The sequence below is a fragment of the Setaria viridis genome, chromosome 2 (assembly GCF_005286985.2).
Source record: "Setaria viridis chromosome 2, Setaria_viridis_v4.0, whole genome shotgun sequence".
Lineage (NCBI taxonomy): Eukaryota > Viridiplantae > Streptophyta > Magnoliopsida > Poales > Poaceae > Setaria > Setaria viridis.
Genome location: NC_048264.2, coordinates 289666 through 303656, shown reverse-complemented (window position 1 = coordinate 303656; position 13991 = coordinate 289666). Strand labels below are relative to the sequence as shown.

Here is a 13991-nt window from a genome sequence, read left to right as displayed (position 1 = left end):
ACTAACTCAGCCAATGGTGGTGATGTAGTGGACCTCTGAAAAAAGGAAATAAATCCAAAGAAAATGTGTTCTTGGAAAAGCAAGGAGCAAAAGGTGGTCGCAACTCGCATGCATGTGTGGATGCCGATGGAGGTAGCGCCCAAAGCACGCAAAACTGGCAGGTCGGCGTCCTTTATTAACAACATTTTGTTAATCATGCTCACCAACCCCTCTATCTCTGTCATAGCAGTAGGTCAGCTGGTGAACAACTAAACACTTTGGTTACGTCATCATCTCCTCCTATTCCATCTCCTCAGCCCAACCACCACCTGCAGCTGCAGCTCCGTGGATCGCCATATACAAGTGTAACAGATCTGCCGCACATCACAAACCACCCACCCAAAAGAACACCCACCCATCCATCCACCATGGCTGCCAAGGCCGTCCTCCTCCTCCTCCTCCTCTCCGTGTTGTTGGCGGCAGAGGCGGCCGACGACGGCACGACGACGCACCTGAGCTTCTTCATGCACGACATCGTGTCGGGCAGCAACCCGACGGCGGTGAAGGTGATCAAGGGCCCCGGGTCGACGACGGCCCCTGCGCTGGGCATGGCCTTCGGCGACACCACCGTGGTGGACGACGCGCTGACCGAGGCCTCGTCGCCGTCGTCGGCCGCGGTGGGGCGGATGCAGGGCATCTACATGCTGTCATCGCAGTCGGGCGCGGCGCTGATGGTGTGCGCCAACCTGCTGCTCACCTCGGGGGACCACAACGGCAGCACCATCGCCGTGCTGGGGCGGGACGACACGGACGCCGACGTCAGGGAGCTCGCCGTCGTGGGAGGCACGGGAAAGTTCAGGATGGCCAGCGGGTACGTGCTCTGGAAGACGTCCAGCATGAGCGGCGCCGACGCCACCGTCAAGCTCGACGTGTACCTCACCACGGGCGGCGGCAACGGCACCATCGACGCCGACGCGCCCGCCTCGCCCGTCGGCGGCGGCGGCGGCTCCCCGTCCGGGTCGTCGGGGACGAAGGCGAGCTCGGGTGGTGCGAGGACGACCGGCGGCGGGTGGGTCGTCGCCGCCGTCGTGGTTGCGGTGGTTGGATCCTGGGTTTGGTGAGAAAGCTGATAGGCGATGTGTGGTGGTGGAGAGCACAGAGCAGGCCGGCGGACACTGACAGAGTGGAAAAGTTTGGTGAGATGTCGGTGTACGCACGTAGTGGGGGTGCAGATTCGTTCTACTGCATGTGGTTGCATCATGGGTTTCCGCTTTTCATTTCTTTCCTTTGCCCCCACACTCTACTCCATCGATCTACGATGTGGCTTCTACTTTTTACTGATGAGGCTTTCTTGCTTTCTTTGCATTCTTAGATTAATGTTCATCACGAGTACTTGTTCCAAAAAAAAAATAGAAAATGGAAGAACAACTATTAATGTTCCTTGGGTTGGGGGGATAAAAAAGGAACAAGAGAGGTAAAGCCAGCGCAAACAATTGCCAAAACGAGGCCTACTCCAGATTTCTTTCTAGAATACTGCAAGCTTCTTCAAGCCCAACCACAACACGGGATATTGCTCCATTCCATTCAGTTGAACGCTGTGGCTGGATTCCAGAATGAAAACCCAAACCCAGCAAACAGAGACAAGCCAAAATTTTCTTGCAATCAGCTTAACTGCTGACCCAAATATGCCCACGGAAAATAAATAAATCCAATCAAAAATGGTAGTACAAGTTAACACAGGTCGCATCCTGCTAGCTACTGGGAGCAGTCAGTGCAGTGGAGTCACCAAGCACCTTACGAGCACGCCAGTAAACAGTATTTGCAGTTTCTGATGTTCCCACCTGGTCACGATGTGAATGTAATGTCAGTGCCCAAGACAAAGGGCAAGCATTTTTGGAAGCAGATATGCATAACCTCACCTTCAACTCCAGGTTGTAGTAGTTTCTCCACACTTCTCTTTCCTGCGGATAGTGGTCGATTGCTGAATCATAAAGCTTACGAGCATTTGCAAGGGCACCATTGTCTCCCAGCGAAGCAAGGTTAGCTTCCAGCTCTATGCAGTACTGGAAAAACTTCAGGCTCGGACGGGGTAGAGAGAGAAGCCTGCAACACCATATAATTCACAATCTGCTATGAAATTCAAAATGCACAGTACGATAGGCAGTATAACCGCTAATTATGTAATGAATAGAGCACATCATTATGCGCCAGCAACCATTACAGATCTGTAACATGGCAATTGCACAGCTGATTTTGCATACCTCTTGTACATCTTCCTAGCTTGTTTCATACCGTCTCTTTGCAAATACCATCCAACAATTGCAGAAGAAACCGACGCACCCAAATCACTCCCACCTGCCAAACTTAATGATAGCATCGCGCACTTCACCAGCTTCTCAAAATAGATCTTCTCATTAGAAAACAATTTCATGGCCTGAAATGCGTTATGAAAATTTCAGACAGTAAAATTAGAAAGATAAAACAAAACTGCAGATATTATCATCATTGGAAATTCTAAGGGACATACCATGTGCCACAATCCCTCAGTCTGAGTTATGGGTAACTTAGAAAGTACAGTGTTAAATAGATCAAATAAACAACTCAAGTTCTCCTTGCTGAATGGAGAACTGCCCGCAGTAGCAAACGAATTTATCTCCATAGAAGCTCTCAGGCTCCACAAATTCGCAGCATCTGAAAGAGGACCGTTGCGAAGCTTTTCTGCAAGATTCTTAGCTTCCTCCAGTCTTTCGAGTTTCAAACAAAGTGATACATATTGGCAAGCAAGATCCTCAGTAAGACACCCACATGATTCAGCACTTTCATAAACTTTCAGTATAGATGAAGTGAACTCTGAAGCATCAAATTCAGAATTTTGGAATGATGCTATGGAATCTTCCCTATCAGGATATAGAACATCCATCCAAAAATTTGCATAAAGGGAATGCATTTTGGAAGTTGGCAGCCTTCTGACAGCTTCATCATATACCTATAATACATAGACCAAAAAAAAAGAATGATCATAAAGCCGTACCAAAACATGTGCTCATTGTAATTGACAGATCTTGGTTGAGAAATTGGTATATGTTAACTTTAAAAGCTAGCAATCTCGGTCTCAACTGAAATTAAAGTGCATACCTACAAGGCCAGTAAAAATGGATAGTAAAGGGAAAACATTTTACTGTATGGATTTGTCAAGCTATAATGTTATTGCTGAGACATTGGCAAAACCTTCCATGACAAGCATACATCAATAGTTAGCATCAGCATCAATCTGGAAATAATCTAGTCATAAATAGTTGCTGCTCATCATAGTTCCGTGGTCGCATAAACCCACACAAAGAAACATATAACATGTGTTCAACCACACCAGTAATATTTCATCACAGCAAGACATGGCCAGGGTGCAATCATCTAGACGTGTGTTTTCACTTGTAAAATAGCAAGGGTTGTTGAGTTACAGTGATACATTCATGACAGATTACCAACCAGCAACAAAGAATTAGGTGTAATGAGATTACCTGAATTGATTTGTTCAACTTATTCGATAGAGTATCCTTTCCGTTCAAAGTACTGGACTTATTCAAGTCAGTTAGCTGAAGCCTAGCAAACCAATCCCAATAGTCCTCGCAATGGGAGAAATCTTTCTTCAGGTCATCCAGGACCTCTATCTTCATCTCCTCAGAATGTGCCAAGTCCACACTGTTTAATATCTCCAAAAATTTCTTCCGCAAGGTTAAGCTCGATGGAAGAGCTTCCATCGCACCATGATATATGGTTTGGATGATTAACAATCCTTGCCGCCAGAACATGTCTTCCTTCTCCTCCAGAGCCTCTCCACCTGACCTAGAGTCCTCAGGCCCTTCATCTTTTTCATTCAGTGGCATGAACAGTTCTTTGTTTTCCTCTTTCCATTGGCCAGCATCGTCATCGCTCTTTTGCAGCATCTTCACATCCTCTCCGAGAGCTACCTTTCGAGCCTTGAGCTTGTTAAGGTAGGTAAGCTCCATGCGAAGATACTCGATCCACATATCCTCTGAGTCTGGACAGGACCTGAGGCCACTCTGCATCAGTGCACGTGCTGCAGCAACATTCAGGTTCTGATCAAATTCCCATGCTGCCGCATAGATCCAAAGCCCAGGAACCTTGGGATGGAAGCGAATGGCTTGTGCCAGAACCTGCGAACAACAAGACAAGCACATGGATAACAACATTTAAGCTTCGCGCCATATGTAAGCTCAATTCAACTTTCCCACAAGATTAGAATCAGATGATGAAGCACAATGCACAATGCAGCTGATAACTGACTAAATTGATGCGCAAAAGGACAGGGGCACAGCTGTGAGTGAGGGCACATAAAGGTTACAAATTCCTTCTGAGGATACAACAATAGCAGTGTACGTTTGGTTGAAAAGAAGAACAAATGTTAAAATGAGGAACAGCTAGTTACAGAGGTGGAATTCGAACTCGTTGAACTTGTATACATGAGCTTAGTGAATGAATGCTAGGTGCTCATATACCTAGTTGTATGTGGATGTGCTAAGAGGGAATCCCCACACCCTAAACAATGTCTATTCGCAGATTATCAGGATCTCTTCTTCTTCATACAAAAGCTGCTATATTTATGTATGAATTGCTCCGATGAATGAATAAATCAACTCAGGTAATAGTAAGCATTATATCTTGGAGTGGTGGTGGGTACCTGCTTCATCCTTCCGTGTCGCTTGTCGCGGCAGAACTCGAGGTATCGGAACCAGAGGTCGAGGTCTCCCTTGAACCTGACGGTTGCCATCCTGTAGATGTCGAGGACGCGGAGGACCCCCGCGACGTCGGAGATGGACTTCTTCCACTTCTTGCCCCTTTTCCTTTTCCTCTTCTTGCTTGCCCCCTCGTCGTCACTGCCACGGTCGTCGTCATCGGATTCGGAGTCGGCGGCGCGTATGATTGCGCGCTTGCGGAGGTTGCGGAGGGAGTCGAGGCGGAGCTCGTAGGCGATGTAGTCGAGGAAGTCCTGTCGGAGCGGGGAGTGGCGTCGGATGCGGAACTCGAAGTCGCGGCGGCGGCGGACGACGTCGGCGAGCTCGGCGCGGGTGAAGAGGCCCCGGCGCTCGAGGTCGTCGAGCTCGTCGGTCATCCGCTCGAGGCGGTACTGGACGGCGTCCGCCATGGTTGCCGGCGGCGGAGGGGGGCTGCTAGGGTTTAGGGTTCTGGTTGCGGCGGCGCGGGGGGGAGGAGAGCAGCAAGGGAAGGCAGTAACGCTGGCGCCGCCGCGGAGGTGTGGTGGTGATGACTGTTGCTGGTTGGTGGAGAAAGAGGAGGGCACGAACGTGTAAGCGGGCCGCAGGGTTCACGGAGCGAGCGAGGCCCAAAATTACTCGGGCCAGCTGGGCTTGGTATAGGTTGGGCTTTGGGAGTATATAACTTACTCGGGCCAGCAGGCCTTGATATGGATTGGGCTTTGAGAGGATATTACTTACTTACTCGGGCCAGGCCAAAAAACCATTCTTTTTTTTTAAAAGACAAAAAACCATTCCACCACAGGTGATTGGAGTTACGCCAACAAGATATTATCTTTTAGAAACGATTTTTAAAAAAAAAATAATCCGGAAAACAAGATCTTATCAGTGAGACAGTGAATGCTTCGCGAGCAGTGAAGACAGTCAGCCAGTACACTTTTATATCAATATGAAAAAGAAAAAGGAAAATACGGTGAGTCAGAGTGGTAGATAACTACTTGCTGAAATGAAGATAACCAGGTAGCGTCAGTGAGGCGAGGGAGCAGGCAGCAGGGCGTCCCTGTCAACGCTTCTGGAGGGGAGACGACTCGCAAGTCTCCCCTCCAGAAGCGTTGACCTGCAACTGGCTGCTGTTGTTGATACACAGACGGAACGGATAGCCCGATTTTTATTCTGATTTAAAAATTTTAATTTTATGAATGATGAGCGATTCATGACTCTCTCATATCCACATCTAGCACAGAACACAACAGTTTAGTAGCAGCTAGCCGTTGCCTTGTGTGATACCCAAGAACTGCAGACAGGCTGATCTCAAAAAAAGAAAAGAAAAAAAGAACTGCAGCTAGGCATGGACCACGTGCATCTGGATATACTCTAATCTTCTTTTTATCCATCTCTTCCAATACACTTGCCAAATTGCATGCCTGCTTAATTTGCACTGTGTTGGCTTGCCTTGTCCTAATTGCGCTCCGTGATTCGTGCAGCTAATCACGATATAGAGGAGGATTATCCTAAACCCAGCTCGGATGAATTAATGTAATGCATGTGCACAGCTACTGCTCAGTTGCATAGAGATGCAACACCCTGTACCTACCTATCGGCAGCTGTTGCAGAGTCAACATGGTGTTAATTGGAACGTTAGCGGCCGACTAAACTCCCACAACACACAATTAACACCCCAGAATATATTGGCCTAGTTTATCATCAAGTGGTGGGGTATGGCTAGCTGGTACCAAGTCACGAATACATATGCATGGAATGCAGTATAATATTTATTGGTACTACTATTACCAAGTCAAGAGAGGAAGACTTTTTGGGGGAAAATCAAGTCGAGCCAAATTCGAGAGGGATTGGAAGGGGAATCAATTTAAAGTTGCTCACAATGGTCCTAGCAACATCACCCCAACAGATCTCAAGGGATTCGGGCTCAAACACGAAGAATGAAAATTCCCATGAAAATGCTCCGAAAAACCTGAAAAGGAAAAACGGGAGAAACCTCAAGAACATAAGATTTAGCCGCGGATTTGAGAGGCAAATTCAACTAAATCACGAGGACAACATCTATACAACATGCGGTCTAGCCTCCACCCTTCATCCTCCCCCTAGGATGGAGAAATCAAGAGAAAGAGGTGCTCACTCTCTCATATCCCTTCTCTCCTCTCTTAAGCACTTGTCTAGCCTCTAATAAAATAAAATTAGGGTTCCAAAATTGCCCTCTCAAACCAGCCAACATAGATATATATGGTCCATGACTGATAACGAAAATAGACCTACAATTACAACTAAGATAACCACCCACGCATGGGGCATTTTGATCCAGATTTTTGTAGATGCATTGGACGGACACGTTGCCTTCACGACTTCGCTTTGCCTCGATGCAAGCTTCGCGATGGTGCCACGTGCCCTCCTTCTCGAAGCTCCGGCTGCGCCGGACTCGCCCCCGGTTTTGAGGCCCAAACCGGGAAACCTGGCTGCACGGTGGTTTTGAGGCCCAAACCAGCCAAACCGTCCATCTCCACTTGGCCGCCACATGACCTCCTCAATATTGACGAGTGTCCAACCTCCGCCAAGCCTTTGACATCTCCGTCCCGCTTGACTCGACCAATGCCGTCTCCATCCCGTCATGTTCTCTTGCTCTTCCGTGCACCATGTGGATCGCCCATGACTCCGTCCGGACTCATCGGGTCCCTCGGTCCAAGCCTACTCGTGTTCACCCTTCATTGCCCTTTCACTCGACCTTCACTGCACGCTGTCGGCCACCATGTCGCATCATACACCTGCACATCACAAGCTAAGAGCAACATCATTCCACACAACGTTGTCAATCACTCATCATCCAAGGGTGACCACCATTGATCCTCACCTTAGTCCCGTATTATTATTCATTTTGATTTTTCTAAATAAATAGCTTTTACTACTACGTATCTAGATATAATATATACTTAAGTGCATATTAAAAGCTATGTACCTAGAAAATATATAGGAATCTCTGGAAACTCACCACAAGCTAAGCTACTACACGATTGAAAAGAAAAATGCATGCATGTAAACGAAAAAGAAAGCTCCTGCATGTTGCATGTACACGCACTGTACACAGAGAACTGGCGCAGGATAAGCGTGAAGATGTATGTCCATGTCCTACTACATACATGCAAGCACGGGAGACGAGACACAAGCCGTGGTCTCCAGCTTTTGGGATCGGATCAGAATTTATGCTTGGCCCATGCAGCAAAGCCAAAAAGTTGGCTTTTCAGTCATGAGGAAACTGCTTGATTCCTACAGATTCTATCATCTATCATGGCCTGACTTATCGATCCTGCCTATCCAGGAAGGAATAATGCTACGGGTACTTACTACCTACCAATAATTAATCGTAGCATTGTCAGTTACCTGTCCAGGTTAATTTGGTCAGTATTTATCCTGTATGTCCTGCTCTCAAAGAACAATGTCCAGAATGTGAGGCGTCATGACGCTTTATATGAATATGATCTCGCGCGGGTGAGTGAGTGATGTGACAGACAGACAGACAGACAGCTCAGATTGCTCATCAGCTACAATTCTTGATATGCGCAACCATTTTCTTGCTTTCACATCGTGTATTCTATCATACAGTATATAGTATGCATATGTTTTTCTTTGAAATATTCAACGGACTTTTTCCTTTCCTAGTTAGTATGAACAAACCAGGTTGAAAATCTGGGCCAGCTTATTATATGCAGCATCCATCGCAGACATATCCACACACGGTTTTTTTAATCAATTCGGTGTATGAATCGCCGGCCGCGCGCCGTCTTTTCCGCCGTGCAAACCTGCTGTGTAACTAGTACATTCGTGTGTCTTCTTCTTCCTATCCTTTTGGCCAAAAAAAAAGTAGTATAAATTAAAACTACACAAGTTTTGATCCTAAACATGCATGAAATTTGGTTAAGTTAACCTCCCGTAAAAGCTGATGCACAGTTGCAGACAATTTTGGTTTCTTGTGCATGTTTGCAGTATCTTTTTTGATTTGACGTGGATTGGCTGTTTGCTTGTTCTCTTTCAAAGTTAGCTGTGCCTCTTTGTTTTTCTTTCTTTTCTGATGATCGGGTAATACTGGCTGGCTATTATTTGATCTATATTGTTCTTGTAATTGTTCATTAATCATCCAACTAACAATCAGATGTGAGCATATATATATATATTGAGTCGAATAATTAATCATTGATCAGATACTCTTTGAGATGGATACATTAAGCAGCAAGGCAACGGGCAGAAGGACAGGCCACCGCATGCAAGTCAACCCTAGCTACCTCATCAGCCGCACCGCGCGGGATCGGGCGATTAGATAGATAATTTCTCCAAGTCAGCATGCCATCTCCCCTTAACGGCTACTCCATCCAATTGGGCCTTGGCATCGCTTACTCTGACCATCATCTGTATCATGTCTTGAGCTGGCGTTGACTTGACACCACCAATTCCATCAGCAGGCTAGCTGCTGATGTGCTGCAACCTTATGCATGACGGAGAACCATGTACACACACGAACTGGCTAGCAATCATAGCATGGGAGAGGTAGAGGAGAAGTAGTGCAGATGAAGAGAAGAATAATCCTCTCCTAGCCGTGTGTGTCATGTCCCGTGTGTCCTTGTCTATATAAGGAGCACCTTTCCTTGAGCACTCTCTCCTCACCCCCTCCACCTTGTTGCTAGCTGCCTCTAGCCAGCTCATAATAGTAGGATCCATTGCATCGTCGCGAGGATGGCCGGCGGTGCCATGGTGAACACGGCCGGGGGCAAGGACTACCCCGGCAAGCTCACCCTCTTCGTCTTCTTCACCTGCGTCGTCGCCGCCACCGGAGGGCTCATCTTCGGATATGATATCGGTATCTCAGGTTAGTACGTGGTTCATTCGTTGTCTGATCTCTCTCTCATCGATCATCGATCACTTTAGTTTGTACATGTTGTATACCGATCGATGACTGGAACGGCAACATGCAGGCGGAGTGACCTCCATGGACCCTTTCCTTGAGAAGTTCTTCCCGCAGGTGTTCCACAAGAAGAAGGAGGTCAAGACCAACCAGTACTGCAAGTACGACAACCAGCTGCTGCAGACCTTCACCTCCTCGCTCTACCTCGCCGCCCTCGTCGCCTCCTTCTTCGCCGCCACCGTCACCCGCGTCATGGGCCGCAAGTGGTCCATGTTCGGCGGAGGGCTCACCTTCCTCATCGGCGCCGCGCTCAACGGCGCCGCCGAGAACGTCGCCATGCTCATCATCGGCCGCATACTGCTCGGAGTCGGCGTCGGATTCGCCAATCAGGTACTGATAAAATCTATCGCTGCTGCTGTTGTGCCGTTTGATGAGTTTACTGTTTGTTTCCACACGGCAGGCCAGGTAGCAAAATAAAATCAAGGAAGAACTAACCATCTAATGCATGAGACAAGATGAAATGTATATATGTTAATTGGTTGCACCATTAATTAATTAATTAATTAATTGTTCTAGCTAGCGTTGGTTGTGACAGCTTAAGAGCTAGCGATTCCGTCAATGATCATACGTAGTATAAGATAGGGACCTGTATGCATAGCTGTCCACGCTTAGCTTGCTTCAGTTTTCAAAAGATGAGCAAGCGAGAGCCTAGCTTCCTTCAGATTCTTCACTAATAGCTACTGTAATTAACAAGGAAAACTAACTATATAGTATACTTAGTGTATGTATAAGCTAAGAGAGCAAGTAACGTGCATGTGCAAAGTCCAAGCTGGTAGGCTAGCTAGTTTATTGCCAACATGCAAGCTCTGCTTGTGTATATACTATACTACTGTACTGTGTATAATAACTGTGGATAGATGCATATGCATGTGATTCCCAAAGTCCAAGCTAGATAGCAACACAATTCAAAGACGATGCTTACTATTCTTCTCTTCTCTTCCTTTTTGTTTTCTTGATGCAAAGATGCGTGTTCACTCCAAGGAGGTTGACTGCTTTGTTTGTTTATCTCATTTCTACCTAGGTATATTGCTAGATTGCCGGTGTCATTGTCGCCCTGTTCATTGTCCTCCTCTCAGCTGTTCATCTTGACTCTTTTATATTACCATAAGTATTTTGCTTTCCAAATACCATATTCCCATGTGTTTTACTTTTATTTATCCGAGCTTAATCAATTCAATTCCAGCTAGCCTAGCTAGCTGCATAAAGTTCGTTGCATATGTACCTTTATTAGGTGACAACCTTAATTGTTAATCAGTCTACCAATACATCCTGTGTTCCTAAATAGGAGTATATACGTAGTACTACTATGTTCATAGTAGCTAGCTGTAAGCAGGTCGACATCACCAAGGTTCACGTGAAATCCTTAATTCCTCTCCAAAGTAGGCTACTTCTCTCCCTCTCTCTTCCTTGTAAAGATGATTAATTCGTTCAGGCACTAGCAGGTTTCATGTGACACTGTGGACTAGATCAAGCTATATAGTATATGCGGAGAGGGACTACATGCATACAGCTATCAGCTATTGATTGAAGCTCATGCATCCATCTAATTTGTCAATTTGCAACCAAGCTAAAGCCATTTGTAGATGCACATCCCGGCTGTCTCCACCTTTTTCGTCATATACTGATAGTCATGGACTTCATGTTTGGGATAATGCATGCAATAATTTGGAATTTTGGACTAGCTAATAAGTACTCAAACTAAAGTTTGGAAAAAGTGGTGATTGTTCTTAGCAAGGTGGGCGTGCAAAATCAAAGTTGCAAGAATTCTTCCACACAGGCCGCCGTTGCTTTCTTTGACCTTGATTCCTTCAAAAGACTTGACTTGTGTCATTTTCAGAACAACACATATATATTATATATGTAAGCAAGCAGGCAGGAAATAAAATATATTAGGCAGAAAAGATATTATCATTGCACCTAGAAGCATGGAAAGAGATGGGCACCAGATAGTGAAGAAAAACTAAGCAACTTATTAAGAACCAGTGAAAATCCATCGTTTAGTGACAGTCAGTCATGGCTTTGATTTTTTTTTTAACCGTTCTTCGTCTCTTTGCTTCAGTGAAATAAAGAATTTTTGTAAAATATGTCCTTTTGAGGTACTAAAACGTAAGAGTGCACGCATCATTCATCTAAGTCAAAAACAGTAGCTGCCTTGTTGCTTGCTTGCTGCATGTCGGCCATTTCCTTCCTTATCGGAGCTTCATCTTCTTGATGACTTGATGCATGCATGCATAGCAGTCGATCGAGTTCACTTGCAAACAAGTCCATTGACGTTAATCAACCATGTGTTTGTTAATTTACAATAAAAAAATTCCCAACTAATGATGATCGCTGCTGCATGCAGTCTGTGCCGGTGTATCTGTCTGAGATGGCTCCCGCTCGCCTCCGGGGCATGCTCAACATCGGTTTCCAGCTGATGATCACCATCGGTATCCTGGCGGCGGAGCTGATCAACTACGGCACCAACAAGATTAAGGCCGGTTACGGGTGGCGCGTGAGCCTTGCGCTGGCGGCGGTTCCCGCCGGCATCATCACCCTGGGCTCCCTGTTCCTCCCCGACACCCCCAACTCGCTGCTGGAGCGCGGTCACGCCGACGAGGCCCGGCGCATGCTCCGCCGCATCCGCGGCACGGAGGACATCGGCGAGGAGTACGCGGACCTGGTGGCGGCGAGCGAGGAGGCCCGGCAGGTCCGCCACCCGTGGCGCAACATCGTGAAGCGCCGGTACCGCGCGCAGCTGACGATGGCGATCATGATCCCCTTCTTCCAGCAGCTCACCGGCATCAACGTCATCATGTTCTACGCGCCGGTGCTGTTCGAGACGCTGGGCTTCAAGGGCGACGCCTCGCTCATGTCCTCCGTCATCACGGGGCTCGTCAACGTCTTCGCCACCGTCGTCTCCATCTTCACCGTCGACCGCCTCGGGCGGCGCGCTCTGTTCCTCCAGGGCGGCGCCCAGATGATCATCTGCCAGGTGGTGGTGGGGTCGCTGATCGCCGCCAAGTTCGGCACCAGCGGCATCGGCGAGATGCCCAAGGGCTACGCGGCGGTGGTGGTGCTCTTCATCTGCGTCTACGTTGCGGGCTTCGCCTGGTCGTGGGGGCCCCTGGGGTGGCTGGTGCCGTCGGAGATCTTCCCGCTGGAGATCCGGCCGGCGGGGCAGAGCATCAACGTCTCCGTCAACATGTTCTTCACCTTCTGCATCGCGCAGGCCTTCCTCACCATGCTCTGCCACTTCAAGTTCGGCCTCTTCTACTTCTTCGGCGGATGGGTCGTCATCATGACCATCTTCATCGCGCTCTTCCTGCCGGAGACCAAGAACGTGCCCATCGAGGAGATGGTGCTCGTCTGGAAGTCGCACTGGTTCTGGAAGAAGTTCGTCGCCGACGAGGACGCGCACGTCGGCAACGGAGCCGCCGCCCGCAAGGGGGCCGACGCCTGATAAGATTCATTATATATTCTGCCCATCCGGATCGACTTGATTGATTGTACATGCATGATGTTCGATCTTCTCTTGCCTTGTGATCCATCGAGTTAGTAGCTACGATCGACTAGTGTTTGTGTAACGAGTGTTTGTTACGAACGCCGATTAATTCCTTCCATTGTCAACTATATATCTCGTCAACCATATACTCCTGTATAAGAAAGATTTCATCTCTGACAAGGTTTCGGCATCCTATGTTTCGGCAGCCATACAGAGCATACCTGTTTATGGAGAAGTACATGTTTGGCCGCCAGATGGAAATGGAACGGATCATCAACTTCTTCCTGCATGAAGAACCTCCTGTCCATTGCAATTTTGGCATCCTACCAACTGTTTGTCCAGGAACAGTTGGAAAGACTACGCTTGTCAAGCATGTCTGCAGAGATGAAAGGGTGCCTGATCACTTTTCTTCTTAGGTGATGGTGATTTCAGAGAAGAGAATCAGTTGACAATAAGGGATGGAAGTAGAATCAAACATAAACGTGGTGACTCAGATGAAGAAATTTTTTTAGTTATTATTGAATTAGTTGGGAATATTGATGAGGGTGCATGGAGAATATTGACTCAGATTGGAGTTGGAATTTTCAGAGTATGGATAAATACCTGGTGAAGACTGACGATGGAAACCGACATCAGGCAGTGGAATTGTCCTCCTCTGCCTGGACCGAGCCGTCTCACTCAGAAGTGAAAATTTCAGAGAGTATTAGAATTTTTCGAGTACAGGTGAATACCTGACCTGAATGTGAAGATTGAGATTGGAAATTGGCAGCCAGCAGTGGTGATCACCAAATCGAATGCGAGCAGAAGAAATCGCGCTCCTCCGACTTCC

At 47.4% G+C, this 13991-nt stretch overlaps 3 protein-coding genes across 3 annotated transcripts; 2 read left to right on the top strand and 1 right to left on the bottom strand.

The window, feature by feature from the left end:
• Positions 1 to 216: 216 nt before the first annotated feature.
• On the top strand, positions 217 to 1350 carry LOC117843801 (dirigent protein 1). The gene has a single exon (XM_034724516.2). It carries the CDS (start codon positions 408 to 410, stop codon positions 1098 to 1100), a length of 693 nt encoding a protein of 230 aa, XP_034580407.1. The 5' UTR covers positions 217 to 407; the 3' UTR covers positions 1101 to 1350.
• Positions 1351 to 1520: 170 nt separating this feature from the next.
• LOC117843800 (uncharacterized) lies at positions 1521 to 5275 on the bottom strand. The gene is made up of 6 exons (XM_034724515.2): positions 4679 to 5275; positions 3498 to 4154; positions 2507 to 2965; positions 2241 to 2413; positions 1899 to 2082; positions 1521 to 1820 (listed from the first exon to the last, which is right to left on the bottom strand). The coding sequence occupies exons 1-6, from the start codon at positions 5141 to 5143 to the stop codon at positions 1731 to 1733; spliced, it is 2028 nt and encodes a 675-aa protein (XP_034580406.1). The 5' UTR covers positions 5144 to 5275; the 3' UTR covers positions 1521 to 1730.
• A 3811-nt stretch (positions 5276 to 9086) lies between these two features.
• LOC117842531 (sugar transport protein MST3) lies at positions 9087 to 13336 on the top strand. Its single transcript, XM_034723004.2, has 3 exons — positions 9087 to 9582; positions 9689 to 10008; positions 12023 to 13336. The coding sequence occupies exons 1-3, from the start codon at positions 9450 to 9452 to the stop codon at positions 13118 to 13120; spliced, it is 1551 nt and encodes a 516-aa protein (XP_034578895.1). The 5' UTR covers positions 9087 to 9449; the 3' UTR covers positions 13121 to 13336.
• Positions 13337 to 13991: the final 655 nt, after the last annotated feature.

Bases quoted from the DNA above. Each gene is read 5' to 3' on its own strand.
- LOC117843801 (XM_034724516.2), top strand. From the start codon at position 408: ATGGCTGCCAAGGCCGTCCTCCTCCTCCTCCTCCTCTCCGTGTTGTTG.
- LOC117843800 (XM_034724515.2), bottom strand. From the start codon at position 5,143: ATGGCGGACGCCGTCCAGTACCGCCTCGAGCGGATGACCGACGAGCTC. The intron at 4,155-4,678 runs GTACCCACCACC...TGTTGTTCGCAG, and splicing joins GACACGGAAGGATGAAGCAG to GTTCTGGCACAAGCCATTCG. The intron at 2,083-2,240 runs GTATGCAAAATC...ATGGTGTTGCAG, and splicing joins GCTAGGAAGATGTACAAGAG to GCTTCTCTCTCTACCCCGTC.
- LOC117842531 (XM_034723004.2), top strand. From the start codon at position 9,450: ATGGCCGGCGGTGCCATGGTGAACACGGCCGGGGGCAAGGACTACCCC. The intron at 9,583-9,688 runs GTTAGTACGTGG...GGCAACATGCAG, and splicing joins ATATGATATCGGTATCTCAG to GCGGAGTGACCTCCATGGAC. The intron at 10,009-12,022 runs GTACTGATAAAA...TGCTGCATGCAG, and splicing joins GCGTCGGATTCGCCAATCAG to TCTGTGCCGGTGTATCTGTC.